Genomic DNA, 21531 nt, shown 5'->3' with positions numbered 1-21531 from the left:
AATGGATGAGAGGCCAGAAGTGCAAACTAGCGACTGTGTAAGGGAAGTGGACCCTGACCCAGCAGGCCTCAGCGTGGGACTTGGGGCCCGACGTGCCTGAGAGGCAGGGTGGAAGTAAACTAGCCGGGTTCCCGGCCCCGGCGGGAGGTGGAGCAGAGGTTCTCGCGTGCATTGTCCCCGGGAGGGAGCCATGTTTCCTCCTCCCCGGCACTCCCAGATGGCGGTAGGGAGCGCGGGGCTTCCCAAGCAGCCCGCGAGTCTGAAAATCCGGAGGGAGGCTGATCGAGGGGAAGGCTCGCTGGGCCGGAGAGACCCCGCGAAGCAAGCATCAGGCGGCAGCCAGGGAAGACAAGCCGGGGCGACGGTTCCTGATACGCGCTTTCCGCCACGGCCCGTTTGAGCGGGGAGGCCGTGCCGAGACACGGCCGGGGTGGAGGTGGCCGTGATCACCGGTCTCCAGAGCCCGGGCTCCGGGAATCGGGCAGGGGCCCTCGACCTCCCAAGCCTCAGGCCGGCCCTGTGCGGCGCGACCTGCTGCCTTACTCACCGTTGGCGCGCTTGAGGGCATTTTCCGGCCTCTGGAAATAGGCCGGCATCTTGGCGGTAGGCTCAGCTCACCCGGCGTCAGCGAACTCCCTAGTGGCCCGGACCGGGAGAGGAGGTGGAGGGGAACTAGCGCGAGCTTCCACGCGCCTCGCCAGCAGTCGCCCGCGCCCAGCCGGCCAGAGACGGAAAGGAAAGAGCCACGTGATCCCCTTGCGGCGGCACCGCCGCCGCCCGAGCCCCGGATGTAGGGGGCGGGCCCCTGCGCATGCTCCGACTTTCTCCACGCGCAGGCGCGCTCGTCTGTGGAGCGCGGGCTGACGTGGCGGCGGGTACCGGGTGGCGCGAACAGTTGTGTACCCCTTGGGGCGCAGGAAGGCAGGACCTTGGAGACATTTTCCTCCCGACAGCGGTGCTCCAACGAACGAACGTGGGTTGGGAAAGGGGAATTTGCTGTCAGATCTGCGACGAGAAAAGGCAGTGTCTCCACAATCACTTCCAAAGCGAATGGCGCGTGGGCAGACCGCGTTAGGTTAAGGTCACATTGGCTACGTAGGCTCCTCGCCTGACTGTTAGGAAACGATGAGAAAGAGTTTTGTTTTTTGTTTTTCGAGACAGGGTTTCACTGTGTGGTGTAGCTCTGGCTGTGCTGGATCTCACTTTGTAGACCAGGTCGGCCTCCTGCCTCTGCCGAGTGCTGGGATTAAAGGCCTGTGCTGCCACCGCCGGCCGAATTTACTTAACGGAAATGCGGAGCTCGGCGCCGGGAAATAGGGTACCTGTCGCTTGATTGACAAGGAAGGGGAGGGGAGCACCCTAATAAGTAGAGTTATTTGGTATCCTTGTGGGTTTAGTGTCTCAAGGATTCTCAAGAGAAAGCTAGTGCTGGCAGAGCCACCTCATAAGAGGGAGAAGGCCCTGGAAAATAGCTGATTATTTGTGTGTTTGAAAATAAAGCGAGTGTCGTCGATTTTTACATAACAGTCCACGTCACAAACAAAAGAAATGTGTGTTGGTGGGAAAAGGGTTTATTGCAAGCCATGTCTTTAATTGCTGACTAACAAACTTAGTGTGCAGAGATTAATTACTATGCTTAGAGCTTGAAAGCCATTTAAACTGCGTCGAATTATTAAGCTCTTGGTAGGAAATAGCTTGAGTTCAGGGCTGAAGATTGCCTAGCATGAACAAGGCCCTTGGCTCAGTCCCTAGCACCATAATAAGAAAGGTTCAGAAGGAAAAGGTGGGATAGGGGGCTGGAGAGATGGCTCAGTGGTTAAGAGCATTGCCTGCTCTTCCAAAGGTCCTGAGTTCAATTCCCGGCAACCACATGGTGGCTCACAAGCATCTGTAATGAGAAGAAGGTGCCCTCTTCTGGCCTGCAGGCATACACACAGACAGAACATTTGTATACATAATAAATAAATAAATATTAAAAAAAAAGAAAAAGAAAAGGTGGGATAAATTACTGCAAGTTTATTACACATTTTACAATAATAAATATTGGATATGTGAATTAATGAGATACTGTATCAATGAATGAGGAAACTACAGTACATGCCACAAAAGCATCTCTTATTTCTGTCTCCACAATGAGGTTTTTCCATTTAATGCAGAGATTGGGGGGGGGGGGGACACAATTTCTTTTCAAATCAAAAACTTGGCGGTGGTGGTGCACACCTTTGAAACCAGCACTCTGGAGAGAGGGAGGCTCTGAGTTCAAGGTCAGCTCAGTTTACACAGTTCTAGGAGAGCCAGGGCTACACAGAGAAACCATTTCTCAAATAAAATTTAAAAAGTTAAAGGGCTTTTTAAGGGTCTGAAGAGATGGCTCAGCCTTTAAAAGGGTTCTGAGCACCTTAATTCAGTTCCCAGCACTCATGCCAGGCTGCTCATACTCTCAGCGGTATCCAGCACCTCTGGCCTCCCCGTGGCACCCTACATACCCACATGCAGACACAAAATTTTTAAGTTTATTTCAAGAGTTCTTACCCCAGAATGCTTAGACCATGATAAATGCATGAGCTTTCACCTTCCAAAGCAAATACCAGACAGGGTTGGTGTAAAGGAGCAGCAAATACTAAGATGCTTTAGCAACTGTTTTATGGGAATGATCAAGGGATTTCGTTGTGTATATTATAATTAACTCAAAATTTAAAAGCCAAGCATAAAGAGCAAATAGTTCTTTCATGCAGTTTTTATTACATAAAAATTACTTCACAGGCTAAAGAAAGATGCAAACGATAAAATAAAAGGAAACTTGACCTAAATATCAGAAGATGCTTATCATATCAGAAAAGGATAAAAAAAAAAAATAGGAGCTGGAGAAATGACTCAGCAGTTAAGAGAACTTGTTGCTCCTGAGGAAGATCCAGGTTTGATTCCAAGCATCCACAATGTGGTTTACAACCATTCACCCATAACTCCAGTCCCAGGGTATGTAGCGCTTTCTGACCTCTACAAATACCGGGCACACACATGGTCCACCTACATACATGAAGGCAAAATACCCAGACACATTAATAAATCTAAAAAAAAATTTAAAGGTAAATGGGTTCCGTATTACTCATTTGGTAGACCCAGTGGAATGAACCCTAGAAAATTAAAAGATGAACTGAAATCAAATATCCCTCATATTGATAACTTTCCCTTTCTCATTGTTTGAAGCATATGAAACATTGGTGATATAATAGCCAATGATGACTTAAATGCATTAAATAAAATTAGTCAAATTAGTTTTACTTTATTTATATGGTGGCTGGTATCTGAAGTCCCAACCACTCAAAGCCTAAGGCAGAAGGATTGCTTGAATCTAGGAGTTCAAGACTAACTGGGCAGCACACAAGACACCATTTCCAATAATTTATTTGGAGTCTGGTACTATTTGTTAATGAAAGCAATGTTATCAATTGCAGGGGTAAATATATTCCCCCACCAGGTTTTGGGTAACTTCTAGCAGCCATAATGTTGTGTGGTAGAGATAAGATACCCAATGCCTCCTTTCAAAGGATTCCTTGAATTTAAAAAAAAAAAAAAAGATGTTTATACAATGAGACTTGAGATAGGAGCTAATTGAACCAGGAGAAAAGCATAATTGCCTGCTGATTAATGCTCATTCATCAGGAAACAAGCAACTTGAAGATATGTTTGAAACTATTCAAGCATGGTCAAAGCTGATTGATATTTTTTTCCCTTGTCAAGTTACTTTTGACTTCCTGGGATAGTTTCTTTCATACATGTAAGGAATTTTTTTTTTAAAGATTTATTTATTTATTATGTATACAACATTCCTTCCATGTATGTTTGTATGCCAGAAGAGGGCATCAGATTTCATTATAGATGGTTGTGAGCCACCTTGTGGTTGCTGGGAATTGAACTCAGGACCTCTGGAAGAGCAATCAGTGCTCTTAACCTCTGAGCCATCTCTCCAGCCCTGTAAGGAATTTTTTAACATAATTTTTTTAACTGATTTTTTGGGAATTTCACATCATGCACCTCAATCCCAGTCATTTCCCGGTCCTTCCATGTCCATACTCCACCCCTGTAACCTGTCCCACAAAAGAAAATATAAGTAAGTAAATAAGAAAACACACCAAAAACACTTTGCTCCTCCATCTTTCCAACTCTTCATCACATATTAATTTGTCATGACATTGGGAGCTGTGGTTTGTCATGCAGTATATCCTATCGCCAAAATAGCTTTACTTGCAAATGTTCATTGCATTGAGTTGTTGGTCCAGTTCAAGGCCTCTGGCTTCTGGTACACCATTGAAACCAGACCCTCACCAAAACTTCTCTCAGATATCCTGCTGTTGTCCTGAGTTTTGGAGATCCTGTGGCTATGGTTCTTCAGGGCCAGTGTAGGGAATGTTTTTGAGAGTGGTTTTGTTCTCTTTTGTTTTGCTTTTGAGATAGGATCTCACTATGCAATGAAAAAATTCCAAGCTGGCCCAGAATTTTCAATTCTCCCACGTGAGCCTGCAGTGAGCTCGAACTACAGGCTTGCACCACCATGTCTACCATCACGTTTATCATTTTATTTATAAGAATGTGGCAGTGTACTTATAAACTATGATTCACAGTAAAGCACTCCTTTAACAAATCTTTATCAAGTGTCACTTTACTGTGTGCCAGTATAGTAGATATACATTTTTGATAGGTGTAAGGGTCACAAGAGTGAACAAAATAGTCTAGCTTTCTACCTTAATGAACTTTGCAGTCCTAGGAAAGACAGTTCAAACTCATCATAAGCTTTGTGAAGGCAACAGCTCTCCAGGCCCACATCCTATGTCTTTCAGTGTTCTCAAAGGTCCTCCCAACACCTGCCATTACCTCACTAGGAACCAGTCGTTCCTTCTTATTTTGTTTTATTTTATTTTTTGAAGTGTTCTCTGCCCAAAGCTTCTGGTTGCACTGTGTCTGAGCCTGCAACTACACTGAAATCTATTTGTGATTTTTCTGAATGTCCAAAGCTTCCTCGTTATCATCCCCACCCCGCCAACACAATACTTCAACTTCCAACTCAAAGCTTCCACTACCAAAACTTTCTTGACTGTAGGGCATCTTAGCTGCCCCACTCCCTGGGCTGTTTGCCCATAACACCATTAATTCCATCACTGTACCCATCTTTCTGGCCACTATGCCCATCCCGCACCCCTCACAAAGAGGTGGGTGAGTTCCTTTTTCAGCCTACTGGCCTGCAGAGGAGAGATCAGACACATACCACTGCTTCCCAGTAACTACTCCCAGAGCATTCTCTTTCAATCCTCCCTGAACTCTGAACTTTGAAGCTCAAAGAGTCTTATATTATGTAACTGAATGTGGTAAAGTTGCAAAATATTTGGCAGCAGTAAAAGGTTTCTGAATGCGCAGAGCTAAAACTTAATACAAAAATCAAATGCACAGTGAACCTGGGGTTAGCCCATGTTGCATCCTATAGCACTGGTTCTGAACATGTGCACTTTGTACATGCTTTAACACCCAACAAAGAACAAAGCTTGCAAAAACTAAATTTGGGGCTGGAGAGGTGCTCACCAGTTAAAAGCACTGGCTGCCTTTCCATCTGACCTGGATTTGATTCCCAACACCCACATGGAGGCTCACAAGCATCTGTATCTCCAGTCCATGGCATTCTGACAATAGCTTTTTGGCCTCTTGGGGGTACAAAGCACACAAGTGATATAAGACATTCATGGAAGCGAAACACTTATACACAAAATTTTAAAATGAAAAAAATAATTTTTGAAAGAACCGAAATACACTGATTTTCTACTATATATAGGAAGTTTTCTGCTCTTAAACACAATAGTTTAATCACAAAAAATGATTAATATTCCTGTCATTGTTCCTCAGCATGCATCAAATTAGTCTGTCTTTAGATTGTATTATGTTAGACAAACAAATACATCCATCTCAGTATGCAAATTTGCTTTAATCTTTAATAGAATACTAAGTTCTTACGTATACTGGTGTGTGAAGTCCCTCTGTATATGTGTTGCTTTTATTAGTTAATTAATAAAAAAATCTGCCTTGGCCTGTGATAGGATAGAATAGATCTAGGTGGGGGTGGGGGGAACTAAACTGAATACTGGGAGAAAAAGGGCCAAGTCAGAAGACACCATGTAGCTGCTGCTGGGAACAGACATGCCAGAACCTTGCCAGTAAGCCACAGTCCTGTGGCGATACACAGATTAATCTGGAAATGGGTTAACTTAAGATATAAGAGTTAGCCAATAAGAAGCTAGAGTTAATGGGCCAAGCAGTGATTTAAATAATATAGTTTCTGAGTAATTATTTTGGGAGTCGAGGTAGCCGGGAAATGAACAAGCGGCCTCCTACAACAGTATACCAAAATTGTTTTAAGACAAAGTTCTTTATGATTTCTAATTAGTTTGATGTATAAACTTATTTTTTTAACCTGGTATATCTATTTAGTAATGAAAGTAACATTTTTCTTTCATCGACTGAAAATTTGCTCGAAATTTAATTGTTATATTATTAATAATACTAACCTTAATGTTGCTGTTTCCATTACAGTTGTACCACCCTCGCATTGCTTTTCTATAGTTTGTAGGGCCCTGGTCTCCCTTATTCCTGGGGTGCATTCGCGGGGACAGTTTATGATCAGCTAACTAAGCTTCCTGTGTGTTTCTATGCTCTCCCTGCCCCGCCTGGTGGTTAGCTGCAGGACATTTACTCCATTGTTAATATGGTAATTTCCCACCTGTCTGGGCGGAGATCCTTGTGCTGCAGTTAGGTAGATAAGGACTCCCCCAAAGCTGAATAAACGGGCAGTCTGCTGATCTCCTTTCGAATGACCCTGGTCTCTCTGTGTGTTCTTTTCAATCTCCAGGCCCTTGCTCGACTAGCGACTAGCGTTCGGTACAGGGGCACGCGAACTGTACCGACGGTGTAACACAAAATCGGGTGTTACAATAGTTTGTAAATTATATACTTATTTTATATACCTGGAGCCACGCAAAACTGTCTCAGATGAAAAGATTCAAAATGGAAAAAGTTGAAGAAACCTCCACACTAGACCACCTGCTATTCCTCCAAGTTACAACCTGAAATATCTGTAAAGTTCTGACCACGCCTCTCATTCCAAGTTTTGGGAGCATGTGAGGGCATTTACTAGAGATTGAACCCAGGACATTTTACAAGCTAGGCGAGTCCTCTGAAACTGACCTATATCCCCAGTCCTCTTTTTTCCCTTTTGTTTTGAGACAGGGTCTTCCTAAGTTGCCTAGGCAGAGTCTTTTTTTTTTTTAATATTTATTTATTTATTATGTGTACAATATTCTGAAGGCCAGAAGAGGGCGCCAGACCTCTTTACAGATGGTTGTGAGCCACCATGTGGTTGCTGGGAATTGAACTCAGGACCTTTGGAAGAACAGGCAATGCTCTTAACCACTGAGCCATCTCTCCAGCCCCCTAGGCAGAGTCTTAAACATGCAGTCTTCTGGCATCAGCTTCCTGAGTAGCTAGGATTGCAGGCTGGATTTAAACTTGATATAGAGCTAGCCAGATGGTCAGCAGGTGAAAAGCTCTTGCCACACAAGCTGGATAACCTGAGTTCAATGGATGGAAACCAAATAAAAGTAGGAGAGAACAACTCCTGAATTCTGCCCTTTGACTTCCATAAGCATGGTCCCACTGACATATGTACATCATACACACACATAATGATGGTAATAAAATTTTTAAACAAACAAACAAGGGCCTAAGTTAACTTACAAACACCCACGTGGTGGCTTAAGATCATTTGGAATCTGCATTCCCTCAATTCTGTGTCTCTAAGCTAAAGAGATATGGTGACATATATCCGTATGGCAGCTACTTGAGAAGCTGAAGCATGATTATGAGTTCAAGCCCAGCCTAGGCTACATATAACCAGACTCTGTCTCCAAAGAGCAACTCTGCTTTCATTTTGCTATGCCTCATCCTCTGTTTCCTCCTTCCCAACTTAGATTTCTTCATTGTTGGTGGTTTGTTTTTTTTTCTTTTCTGAGTCCTCTCTCAAATGTATTGTTACCTGAAAAACCCCATTCAGGTGAAATCTCATCACATACCCCTTACTGCAGCCATGGAAACAGATGTCACCTTAAATCCCAAACCACAACCCTTGCAACCACTCAGTCACTCTTATTCACTTCTCTGGGCTGCTACCCATTTCCCAGCAGAGTGTTTCTGTTCCTCCCTTTGCTATCTTCAGCGTGTTGACCTATCTCCCACCCAGCTACCTTGGTACTGCACAACCTCCACCCTTCTGTGCTTTCTGGCTAAAGCCACCCTGAATTCCAACACTTCCTCTCACACACAGGCTTGACCACTTCTTGTCCCGGAAGCATTTTCTTCCCCTTAGCTTCCAGGACCTGATTTGCACCCCACCTTGCTGACTACTACCCACCCGTGTGTGATCGTATCTCTCTCTGTGACCTCTGGGATTGAACTATCCAAGGGCTTAGACCTGGACCTCATTCTCTGACTATAACTCATGCCTACTTTCTAGCTCTTGGGTTTAGACATAATTTCTATCCTGTATATAAAATTGCATTGACACCCTTTGACTTCTCTCTAAGAAGCTAGACTTGCCACACCTCTGTTTTACACATCAAATAAATGTTTATCTTATATATTATATACCTTATTAGTATATGTGTATGATCTGTTATAAAATAGACTCCTGGTCTCCTCTGCTTCCACCCTTCCTTGTCATCATCCCAAATTAATGCCAGCAATTCTGTTCTTCCACCTATGCAGATAAAAGACATCTTTGACCCTTATTTTCTGACTTACCCCCACACCCAATACTGTATCCTAGCAGCTACCACCACTGCCTGGTGATGCCTGATCCATGTTGCTGACATTTCTCACATAGAGTAAGTAGTAACCTACTAAATCGGGTTTTTATTTCCACGTTGGTTCTTTCTCTTTACTCCCCACATACCAGGAAAGAAATTCTTTGGAAGTAAAAGTGAGTTGGTGCCAACCCCCTGATGAAGTCAGAGTCTTCACAGTATCTCACAAGGCCTTGCACAGTCCTGGCCCTCTGCATTATTACTCCCCCCACCAGAGTCACCGTTACTGTAAAGTCTTCCCCTATATAGTAATGACAACTTCCCTTTCTCCTACATCTCTTAGCATCGTTCTTTTATTTCCTCCACAGCATTGATCGCCATCGATTTCTAGCATATTTTATTCATTTATTTATTGACTGCCCTCTAAAAAATAGTAATCTTGCCAAGGGCCAGGTCTGTTTATTTGCTCATGTATGTGACACCTATAAGTGTGCCTAACACATAGAAAGCACTCGATAAATGTTTGTTGAGCACATGTTGTAGTTGATTGAGACACACCTTTAATGCCAAGAAGAGTGGCACACGCCTGTAGTCACATCAACTTTGAAGCTAAGGTGGGAGTATAGCATGAGCCCAGGACTCTCTGAGTAGCCTGGCCAATGTAGCAGACTATCCAGGGAGACAGAGAGAGAGATGCTAAGAGAGTTCCCATTTGCCTGTTGATGTCCTTGTGTGATGCTGGCAGGCTCTTAAGGTGGTGACTCGAGCAGCCTATCATTGTATGCAGATAGTGCCTGGCACATGGTTAATACTCAGAAAACATTAATTCTGTGACTGTTTTCAGAGCAGCTTGACTATTTCACCTATATGAAGAAAAGATCCCAAACCCTCCAGCTTTCAACTTTCATCAAGTCCAGTTAAGGTTGAACTCTTCAGCAGAGATACACCAAGGATGTATTGCACCTCTACCAAGCAGGTCACTGTTGGTGGCCATGAAACTCAGTTTGTGCTTGGCATTTTAGGAAGGTAGGCCCAAAGCTACCCAAACCAACTAGGCCAAAACAAAATGAATAAGACACTGAAGAGTGTTTTTGGGTGTGGTTTGAAAACAAATGTCTCTGTTAAATATGTCAGACATGATTACAGAGAAACATGGAGCCACAGGGTGTGGGCTTTCATGCTGGGAGATAGAGATAATCTTTGTAGAGATTTCATTCTGTGTTACAGAGCAACTTAAAGGGCACCTGTTTAGAAAGCCCTATCCAATACCCAAATGTAAATCTGATGACCATTCTTTTTTTCCTTTAATTTAGACTTTTTAATAGTGTATATCAATTGTACAAATAAAGGGTTTCATTATGGCATTTTCATGAATGTGTCTCTTATACTTTGAAATAATCATACTTCCCTTTCCCCTTTTCCTTCTACATCTCTAATTTGAATTTTCTGCAGCGTGTTCACCATCAGGTGATTATTTTGTTTCCTTGGTTACTAGGTGGCAAGCTTTAAGGGACCAATGAGGCTGTGTTCACTTTTGTGCCCCAGTCCTGGAACTCTGCCTGGTACAGAGCAGTCACTGCATAAATATGTGTTGTGTGAATAAATAAAAGAGGAGCAGGAACGATGGCTCAACGGTTGAGAGCACTGGCTACTCTTCCAGAGGACTCAGATTTGACTCCCAGTGCCTGCATGGTAGCTCACAACCAAAAGACCTGATGCCCTCATGGCCTCCACAGGCATCCGGCATGCATGCCACACACAGACATACATTTAAACAAAACACCCATATACATAAAATAAATAAATAAAGTGGTGGAGACTGACCATGTTGGACAGAATTCTGTAATATCTCCTGCTGGGAGCCGATTTGAATAGCTGCCATTACAAGATGGCATTTGGCCCCAGCCTCGCTTGATAAGATAACTCCATATTAGGGTTGCAGTTCTTCCACCGGAAAACAGGGTGAGTTGTTGTGATCTAGCTGCCCACACTTCCCCTGACCGGCAGGGGAACATCCTGGTCTGTAATTGACAGGGATGTTCCCCTGCTTTCTTTCCTGCCGGTGGGTCTCCAGAAAAATAGTTAAAGTATCAAAGTATCAAAAGTTGCTAGGCAGACTCCCTATATAAGCAGCTATAGTTCAGAGCCTCTTGCCCCTTGCTTTCTGTTCTCCCTACAACCAAGAGGCTCCAATAAAGCGTGATTTGAGAAGAATCCTCGTCTGGTGGCTGTTCCTTCCTGCTGGTCAGGGAGCTCGCCGCAATCCCCGACATTCCCATCTCCTGGTGAACCCGCTTTGTATAAACCCTAAGCCTGTTTTTCAAAAGTAGTGTTTGGTTATATGCTACAATTGACTTTTAAAATTTTTTTATTATTGTGTATGTTGAGGTCAGAGGACAACTTTCAGGAGTTGGTTCTCTCCTTCCACCATGGAATCTGGGTATCAAACTTAGGTTGGCAGGCTTCTGCCCAGCTACAGGTAACTTTTAAAGGAGAGATAGTCCAATGAGATGGCTATAAGAACCCTTGACATGCAGACTTACATATAACACACACACACACACACACATATATATATATATACATTAAATAAATGAATATAATAAAAAATTACTTCAATAAGGAGCTAAGAGCAGTAAACAACCACTCACATAAGAGAGAGATGTTAGTCCTACAACCATAAGGAGCTGAATGCTGTCATCAGTCTGAATTTAGAAGCCAGTTCTTCTGATAATCTCCAACAAGAAATGCAGACTGGACATCACTTGGATTCCAGTCTGAGAGAGACCCTGCCCTACTGTACCAAGCCCAGAGAGCGATGAGCTCATGAGTATGGGTGTTCTGAGCCTCTAGTTCATGCTAATTTGTTATGCAACTATGAAAATTAACAAAGAGGCATTAACAGTTTTCTCTCTCTCTTTCTCTCTCTCTCTCTCTCTCTCTCTCTCTCTTTCTCTCTCTCTCTCTCTCTCTCGTTTTGGTTTTTGAAACAGGGTTTCTCTACATAGCCCTGGCTGTCCTGGAACTCAATCTCTAGACCAGACTGGCCTTTGTCGTAGGTCATGCAAAAGGAACAATGAGTTGCAATGAAGTTCCAGGAGTCAGCCCACCAGAAGGGCATCCTCTGATGGGTCAATCTCGTTTAGGCAAGACCATGGGACTGCAGAGCCTGGAATGTCTTTTGCTTATGCTGTGCCTTTACATGTTTGCTGCAACTCTCTTTCTCTCATATCTTGCATGGTGTGAGTAGATGTGGGGAGATCTTCACTGACTGTAATACAATGTGTTTATCTCTTGGAAACATCCCATTCTATTGGCCATTTTTAACCTGTGGATTGGCAAGAAGATGACCCCTCCTTAAGCTGTACTGTCTAGTTCGATAATGATGATAGCATATATAGAGTTTTGATGAACAAAACTAAATACAAGGGTATGTTTCACAGCTAGGATCTGGGAGTCTCTCATAAGGAGCTGTATGGATTTTAGCTCAAGTTAACAACTAACAACTAAGTCCCAGTAGCCCAGCTAGTTTAAATTCTTTTAAACTTAATGTTGAGAGATGTGTTCACAGTTGAAACAAAACTTTGAAAATAACAAAGTCAGACTAAGATGTTTTTGTTAAATAACATGGAGGTGAAAACCCCAAGAAGACAAGTTTTAGAAAGGCACATAGCTGAATGCAGAACTCTTCAAGATCACGGAACAAGAACAAAGCAGCCCAATTATTACTGGCTGACGTTCTCTCCTTGCTAGGTTTGGTTGATGACAAAAGGTGATGACTAATTCCTTATACCCATGTATGCCCTCAATCTCCTGATATAAAAAAAACTATTAATGAATGGATATGTACCCTAAAGATTTAAAGTAGAGCTGAATGATTTTTTTCATATGTAAAAGTTTACATTTGTGATTTCTTTAAGATTCCTTATAAGGTTACCTGTCAAGTAATAAAGTAATCGGCCCTTTCTTTGTTATCTGTAAAATGCAGCCTGCCAGTAAAAAGATCTGACAAAAACACCTTGCTTGCCATATGATTAATCTATAACAAGTTGCTTGGGTATGAACGTATGTGGATTCTTGGGATAATTTGTTTCTCACCTGTAATATATAAAATGTTTAATCATGGGAGGGAGATGAAAAACATGTTTTTCCCTATAATCATTCACTTGAGAAATGGAATGCAACTGTTTTGACTCTTGTGCTGCTTGGAAGATTCTTTTGGTGTATAAAAGCTGTAAAACAACTTATATAGAGAGAGAATAAAGAAGAGAAAGAATAAAGAAGGAAACTATCAAAAGAGTTTGTGAGTTTTTCCCTGCCCCCCTCAGATAGAAAAGTTTAGCCTCATTGACTCCATAGATTTCTGTCAAAGCCCTGTGCTGCTCAAGGCTGGTCCCCCAGATGGCAGTAGGCCTTGACCCTCTTGCTCTCTCTTCTTGTGAGAGCTGGCATTCAAGGAGTGCGCCACCACTGCCCAGCTAAGTTTCTCTGTTCTCTTATTTATTTATTGTGTGCATGTGTGTGGGTATGTGCATGCCATGACATGCATGGGGAGGTCAAAGGACAACTCTCAGTCATCAGTTCTCTCCTGCCACCTTGTAGGATCTGGATATTGAACTCTGGTTGTCCAACCTGCATGCAAGCGCCTTTACCTGCTTAGCCATCTCTATAGCTTTCTGCTGTTGTTTGTTCTTGTGAGACAGTGTTTCATTGTTATCCAATCTGGCCTCAAACTCACAGGGATCCTCTTACCTTAATCTCCAGGCTGTCGGTATTACAAGCATGCATCATTGGGACTTTCTCTCCATATTACGTCAGAAGAATAATGAGATTCTAAAAGTAATCTAACCCCAGCACTTGGAAGGTAGAGTCAGAAAGAACTTCAAGGTCATCTTCAGCTACATAGCAGGTTGGAGACCAGCCTGGTCTACCTCAGACCCTGACTCAAAGAGAGGGAGAATTTTGGTTAATAGTATGTCACCAATTCTCCCAAATCCTGTAAAGCCTTGTGTGCCCCTGCTGTAAGGAGTCTGTTAATAGGAGGTTCTAATAGTGAGAAGCATTGAGAGTTAGTTGTTGGTGCCATGGTTTGGGATGATGCTCGATGACTCGGGGTCAGAAGTTCAGTTACTAAGGATTCTCATTCTGGGTAGTGGTGGTGGTGCAGACCTTTAATCACCACAATAGGAAGGCAAAGGAAAGTGGATCTGAGTTCAAGGCCTGCGTGCTCTACAGAGCAAGTTCTAGGACAATCAGAACTGTATAGAGAAACTCTGTCTTGAAAAAACAAAACAAAAACCAGAGAAAGATTCTCAGAATATGCAACAGAAAGTGGCATACAGCTAATCACCACACGTAACATGTCAGGATCATGGGGAATAGGTTTAGCAAACCTGCCAGAGATGGAGCTGGGCCTGGGTGCCAAGATGGTTGCCCTACATAAGAAGAAAGTAAAGGCCGTGAAAGTGGACTGAAGAAGAATCCCGAAGAACTGTGTGGATGCAGGCTGGGTGCACACGTTCATGCATAACTGCTCACTGGGAAAAGAATTCCTTTGCTTTTTTAATTGTTTAGATTATTTTTTATGTATGTGTTTTGCATGTACATATGTATGTGCACCCCATACACACCTGATACCTGCACAGACTGTCAGATCCTCTAAAATTGGAGTTACAGATGACTGTGAACTGCCATGTAGGTACTGGGAAACGCAAGTCCTCAGAGAGAGTAACAAGTGCTTTTAACCACTGATTCAGCTCTCCGGCCCAGAACTTGTTTTTTGAATGGATAATTTGAATATAACCTGTACATCATAAAACAAAGATTTTTTTTTGAGACAGGGTTTTATTATGTAGCCCAGGTTGGCCTTGAATTCTCAATCCACCTGCCTCTGTCTCCTCTGAGAGTTGAGATTACAGGGAGTATACTACTACAAGACGTATTTAAATAAACAGTTATGGTGCACCAATCTTGGTCCATTACTTGTGATAAATGTCCTGATGATACAAGGTTGACAGAAGAAACTGGGTGTGAGTTATACGGTAACTCTCAACACTACACTTACGGCTTTTCTGTAAAGTCAAACTGTTCTAAAACAAAAAGATGACTTTTTTTCTGGTTTTTCAAAACAGGGTTTCTCTGTGTAGCCCTGGCTGTCCTGGAACTCTCTTTGTAAACCAGGCTGACCTCACACTCATAGAAATTTGCCTGCCTCTGCTTCCCAAGTGCTAAGATTAAAGGTGTACACCACCACTGCCTAGCAAAAAGATAACTTTTAAAACAGGGTGGAATTATTTTTAGACACATCACTGCAAATGATAAATTTTTTAGTGTTCTGTGGTGATTTGCATGAGAATGACCCTCATAGGCCCATATAATACTTGAACACCTGGTTCCCCAGCTTGATAAACAGTTTGGGAATGACTAGGGCCTTGTTGGAGATGTGTCACTGAATGAACATTAAGTTTTCAAAAGACTCAGTTGATTCCATTCTGTATGCAACTGATGAGTCCTTCAAACAAATCAATGGATTTAGGGGTAGTCTTAGAAACCCCTACAAGGCTAACGACACTTTTCTAAAGTTTTTCTGATTCAAATTTTATTGGGAGGGCTGGAGAGATAGCTCTTCCAGAGGTCCTGAGTTGAAGTCCCAGCAACCACATGATGGCTCACAACCATCTATGAGATCTGGTTCCCTCTTCTGGCCCGAAGGTCTACCTGCAGGCAGAACACTGTTTACATAATAAATGAAATCTTTAAAAAAAAAATTTACTGGGAGAGGAACAAAGGTAAGTGTGGTTAGCTTCTCTTGAATTTCAAGGAACCAAGAGGAGAACAAGTGATGTAAATTAGGCTGTACAGCTAAGATGGGCAGATCTGGGCTTTGAAACTAGAAAGTTTATTTCTACACCCCAACTTCATCTATGACAGAACAGAGGTCAGTCTCACAGCTAAAGATTGGTTGGATAAGCTTTCTTTCCAGGATCTCCATTCTCTAACCCTTACCACTTAACGCTGGAGAACTTGTCTGGCAGGTCTGACAACACAAAGTAATGAAATAAGGGGGGGAGGGGGAGGCATAATTACCAGTCACCTACTGTCTTAGTCACTGTTCTGTTGCTGTGAAGAAACATCATGACCAAGGCAACTCTTATAAAAGAAAAGATTTCATGGGAAGCTTGCTTGCAGTTTTAGAAACTTAGTCTATAATCATCACGGCAGAAAGCACAGCAACAGGCGAGTATGGTGCTGGAGAAGTAGCTGAGAGCTACATCCTGATCTGAAAACAGAGAGAAAGAGAGCATGGGACTGACATGGGCTTTGAAAACTCAAATCCCACCCCTAGTGACAAACTTCTTCCAACAACACTACAACCCCTAATCCTTCAGAATATTTCAAATACTCCCACTCCCTGTGATTAAACATTCAAATATATGAGCCTATGAGGGACATTCATCCATCATATCTACCTTCCCATAAATCATATCTCCAGCTCTGACCTAGAGTCCCACAGCATAGACACCAGACATGACCTTCAATATCCTTTCTCTGCACCCAACACCAGCTCCATTAAATCCAGCACTTATGAGTTATAGGCAGGAAGATTAGAAGTTCAAAGTCATCCCCTAGCTATATAGGAAGTTGAAGACCAATCCGAACTTCAAAAGACCCTAAAAAAAAAAAAGAAAGAAAAGAAAAGAAAAAGATTTTTACTTAATATGTCACCAGTTCTCCCAATCCTGTAAAGCCTGTGTTACCTCTGTAAGAAATCTATTAACAGAAGGTCTAACAGAAGTTCAAAACAACTATAAGTTGGTGAAGTTGGTGGAAAGAATTATATTTATTCAAGGATCTGTGGGGGGTCTTTACAATCACCATGGTCAGCAGAAAGTCAGTTATGCAATAAGGCAGCACAGTTCAAATTGATTCAGGAGTTAGTGCTGGATCAAGTGTCAAGAGTCGGTCCTCGAATACTTTTTTTAGGCACATTTAAGCACAGCACAATTTGGAAAAAAGTTTCCTGGTGATAATAAAATAATTCCATGTGTACAATAAAGCTTAAGACACGACTAATTCAAGACTCTCATCTAAAGTACATGTGGCATTTCCATAAAGATGGATTCTGCTGATTAATTACATATGACATCTTAAACATTACATTTGTATCAATATACAAAAAATTCATACCAATGTAAAATATTTAAGACTAGTACCTCTTTTTTTTAGTTTAAAAGCAGATTCAATAATCTACCCTATTATCCTATCATTCCTATATTTCTTTTTCTTTTCAGAATGAGATCCCTGAATCTAATATCCTTTGCTTAGTTTCCTCCCTGACTATGACCAATAACAACTTGCAACCAACCCCCCTAAAAGATGATACACATCTATACTCCATGGAATTGACCAAAAACCAACCACCCCATCTCTTGGGAATGTGGGCATTGTGTTCTTAAAGTTACTTTCTGTTTCTTTGGGCAAGGGCATCTTTAGGGGACCATGGAAAACTAAGATAATGGTCAAGTCCCGGGAGATCAAGCTGTGTCCAATCTTGGTGTGATGGGGAATTGCAGGACTTACCTGAAGTCCTGTCTCGAGTAGTCTCTGAGGCTGGACCATCTTAGTTTTGAAGTTGTCCTGAGCAGCAGGAATCCAAAGCTAATTTTTGGATAGGGTTTGTCAGCTTAGTGGCAAACACAGTCTCCCAGTAAACTACTTTTTTTTTTTTTTTTTGGCAGGGAGGTTGCGACAGGGTTTCTCTGTTTAGCTTTGGAGTCTGTCATGGAACTCATTGTCTATACAAGGCTAGCCTCAAACTCACAGAGATTTGCCTGCTGGAGATCCAGTTTCAGGACAGCCAAGCTTAGGCAATGAAGGACATAAAGTTGGTAGAGATGTAATTGAATGAGGGGGCCCCAATAAGCAGCAGAACTTGGCCATGTGGTTCTGACTTTAGAGTTAAGGATAGAAGAAATGGGTTATAGAATTTGCCTGCATGCAGAAAGAAAGCTGCTGAGGCCAAGCATGTATCAGGGGTGTCACTAGTAGAGAAGCCATTGCATGAAGCTGTGAAGTTGAAGCGTGGATTGCTTTGGAGAACCCGAGATGTTAGAATGCAGAATTGTGGGATACCTGCCAAGGACAGCTGATACCAGGGAGTGGAACTAGCCCAAGAGAAAGAAATATATTGCAATAAACAAAGTTAAATGGAGTTGGAGATCTAAAGAGCGCTTTGATATCAGACATGGAGATGCAGAGTTTGGAGTTTGCCCAGATAGTTTTCGGTCTTGCTTTGGTCCAGTATTTCCTCACTATGCTTCTGTTCCTAAGTTTTGGAATGATAAGGTATATCCTGTGCCATTATATGTTGGAAGTATGTGATCTGTTTTTCATTTTGATTTTATAGATGATCACAATTAAGAGATTGTATGAATCTCAGAAAAGACTTTGAATTTTGATCTTTTTAACATTATTGAGATTGTGATAGACTATGAGGACTTTGGAAGTTGGACTAAATGAATTTTGCATCATGATATTGTTACAGACTTATAGGGGTCAGGGAGTAGAATGTGGTAGTTTGAATGCAATTAACCCCATAATTTCATAGGAAGAGAAACTATCAGACATAACCTCTGAAACTGTAAGCTGCCACCTTAATTAAATACCTTCTTTTGTAAGAGTTGCTGTGGTCATAATGTCTCTTCACAGCAATAGAAATCCAAACTAAGACACTCTATTTCCTCTAACTAGCCCCTATTTCCTACAGTGACCACTTCCAATAAAACTATCATATTATGAATCCATCAAGGGATTAATTCATTTATTAAGTTATCCTTATGATCTAATCACCTATGGGAACACCATCATAGACATAACCAAATAGTATTTCACTAATCTCCTAGACATTTCTTAAGTCAATCAAATTAAAAAGATTAACCATCCAACATAGAAAATAAAATTTATACAATGAAATTGTTTTGGACCAAGTTCCTGCACGAGGCCCAACAGGCCAGATCCAAGTCAAACTTATCAAATCAAATTGAAGTCATAAACTATGGAGGTTTGAATAAAAACGGCCCCCATAGACTAATATGAAGTGGCATTATTGGAGGTGTGGTCTTGTTGGAGGAAGTATGTCATTGAGTGTGGACTTTGAGGTTTCAAATACTCAAGCCAGGCCCAGTGTCATTCTCTGTTTCTGCTGCCAATTCAGATGTAGAGACTTCAGCTACCTAACCAGTACTATATCTGCCTGTGTGCTGCCATGTTTCCCACCATGATGATAATGGACTAAACTTCTGAAACTGTGAGTCCCAATTAAATGTTTTCCTTATTAAGAGTTGCCATGGTCATGGTGTCCCTTCACGTTAATAAGACAGAAATCATACCTGTTTTACAAAACAAAACAAGCAAACAAACAAAAACAGGAAAGTTCTTGGCTGGCCATTCAGAAGAACCTTAGTTTACTAAAGCAACTGGGAAAGTCCTGTTTTACCTTGTAACAAGTCCTGATACCGTAGCAGGCCTCCAGACCTTAGTACTATTGACTCCATAATGGAAGTGCCATACAGGCTGTAAAATCCAACATGTAGACATCACCACCAGACAAAATTAAAACAAAGGCCTAACTCATCAAAGTCCATAATTCTGGGAAAGTCTCTAAATATCCTATGAGACTACAAAGTTTCTAGATTTTTGGCCTCTGTAGTTCTGCTTCTGGCTAGCTGTTATTGTTAACAGAATGTTAACAGTATGAAGTATGTCAACTGAGAACATGGTTTTTGGGCTTAAAAGTTCACCCTAAGAAATTCTCAGGCTACACTGGGATCCCAAGCACCCAATATAGTCATTGACCCTCTAGTGATGACTTCTATTGGCTTAAACCCATGTCTGAGCTGTCTTCTCTGGTGAATACCCCATAACAGTATACGTTGAGGAAATGGTTAAGGCTGAAAAGTGCTTGTCAGGAAGCATGAAGACCTGAGTTGGGATCCCCAACTCCCACATAAAAAGTTGTGTCACTGTAATCCCAATTCTGGAGAGGTAGAGACAAGAAGATCCTAAGAGATTGCTGGCTAGAAAGTCTAACCAATCAGAGAGACTCTGTCTTAAAAATAAATAAATAAATAAATAAATAAATAAAATGGAGGGCTAAGGAGATGGGTTAGTGGGTAGAGAGCTTGGCTGTGCCAGCATAAGAACCTGAGTCCAGACCCTCAGCACCCTCATAAAAAGCCTGGCATAATGGCGCACATCTGTTACACACATCTGTTACTGGAAGGGTGGGGTGATGGGGGATGGGCATAGTAGATCCTGACCTAGCTGCAATGACAAGTTCCAGGACCAACAAAAGACTCTGTTTCAAGAAGTAAGAGGAAGATACCTGACATACCCTTGGCCTTCATATGTGCACATATGGGTAAGTGTGCACTCATACTCTTGTACACATGTATACACAAACACAGAACACCAAAAAAATTATTGAAATGAGGGACGACAGAGATGCCTTAGCAGTTAGGAGCACTCGGCTTCTTCCAGAGAACTCAGGCTCAATTCCCAAAACCCACATGGCAGCTTGCAACTGTCTGTATTTCCAGTACCAGGGGAATCTGATGCTGTCTTCTGACCTCTGATGTACACTGCACACATGTGGTACACAGACAACACTCATACACATAGAAGTAAGAAATAAAGTTTTTTTTTGTTTTTTTTTTGTTTTTGTTTTTGTTTTTTTTTTTCTTCAAGACAGGGTTTCTCTGTGGCTTTGGAGCCTGTCCTGGAACTAGCTCTTGTAGACCAGGCTGGTCTCAAACTCACAGAGATCTGCCTGCCTCTGCCTCCCGAGTGCTGGGATTAAAGGCGTGCGCCACCACCGCCCGGCTAAGAAATAAAGTTTAAAAATGTTAAAGAGATTTAAAAAATATTTAAATGATTTTTTTTAAATGATTTTTTATCAAAGTTACATGGCATACAATTTATCATTTTAGAGTGGATTATTCAGTGTTTCCTCCTCGTCCCCCAAACAAAGTTTTTCTGTAGCTTTGGAGCCAGTCCTGGAACTCGCTCTGTAGACCAGGCTGGCCTCGAACTTACAGAGATCCGTCTGCCTCTACCTCCCGAGTGCTGGGATTAAAGGCATGAGCCATCTTCACCCAGCTTCTAGAGTAAGATTTAATGCTCAGGGAAAAGCCAAGATTATGAAAAAAGGATTTCTTTTCTTGAAACTGTACATAGGTAAGGCAAACATCTACTTTCAGAGGGTGTGTTGTGTAGGTCACTGCAACACTGCCGTCATTAGCCCCCATCAAACAGCAAGGAAACACTCTGAAAATGATGACTTGATCTTTTTCTTTTGATAGTTGGCATGTGTATTATACCTAATAACATAATACTTCAGGAAGTCTTGCTTGACACCCATTGTGAGGTGGTATACCTCATTCCCTGACAACTTGCAGTATTTTTTTTAGATATTTATTACTTATTACGTATGTAATATTCTGTTTGTATGTATTCCTGCAGGACAGAAGAGGGCACCAGACCCCATTACAGATGGTTGTGAGCCACCATGTGGTTGCTGGGAACTGAACTCAAGAACTTTGGAAGAGGCGGGCGATGGTGGCGCACGCCTTTAATCCCAGCACTCGGGAGGCAGAGGCAGGCAGATCTCTGTGAGTTCGAGACCAGCCTGGTC

The 21531-nt window shown here is 42.2% G+C and overlaps 1 protein-coding gene across 1 annotated transcript in view; it reads right to left on the bottom strand.

Annotated features, from left to right (window-relative positions):
* Eif3a (eukaryotic translation initiation factor 3 subunit A) overlaps positions 1 to 737 on the bottom strand; it is a 31581-nt gene extending 30844 nt beyond the window's left edge. Inside the window, exon 1 of the mRNA XM_041661106.1 lies at positions 548 to 737. Coding sequence (XP_041517040.1) covers positions 548 to 596 — 49 coding nt within the window. The 5' untranslated portion in view covers positions 597 to 737. The remainder of the gene's footprint in view (positions 1 to 547) is intronic.
* Positions 738 to 21531: the final 20794 nt, after the last annotated feature.

This window comes from Microtus oregoni, unplaced genomic scaffold (genome assembly GCF_018167655.1).
Source record: "Microtus oregoni isolate MIOR12 unplaced genomic scaffold, Mior012 000012F_ref0000307, whole genome shotgun sequence".
NCBI lineage: Eukaryota > Metazoa > Chordata > Mammalia > Rodentia > Cricetidae > Microtus > Microtus oregoni.
This window is presented reverse-complemented; position numbering and strand designations above follow the sequence as displayed.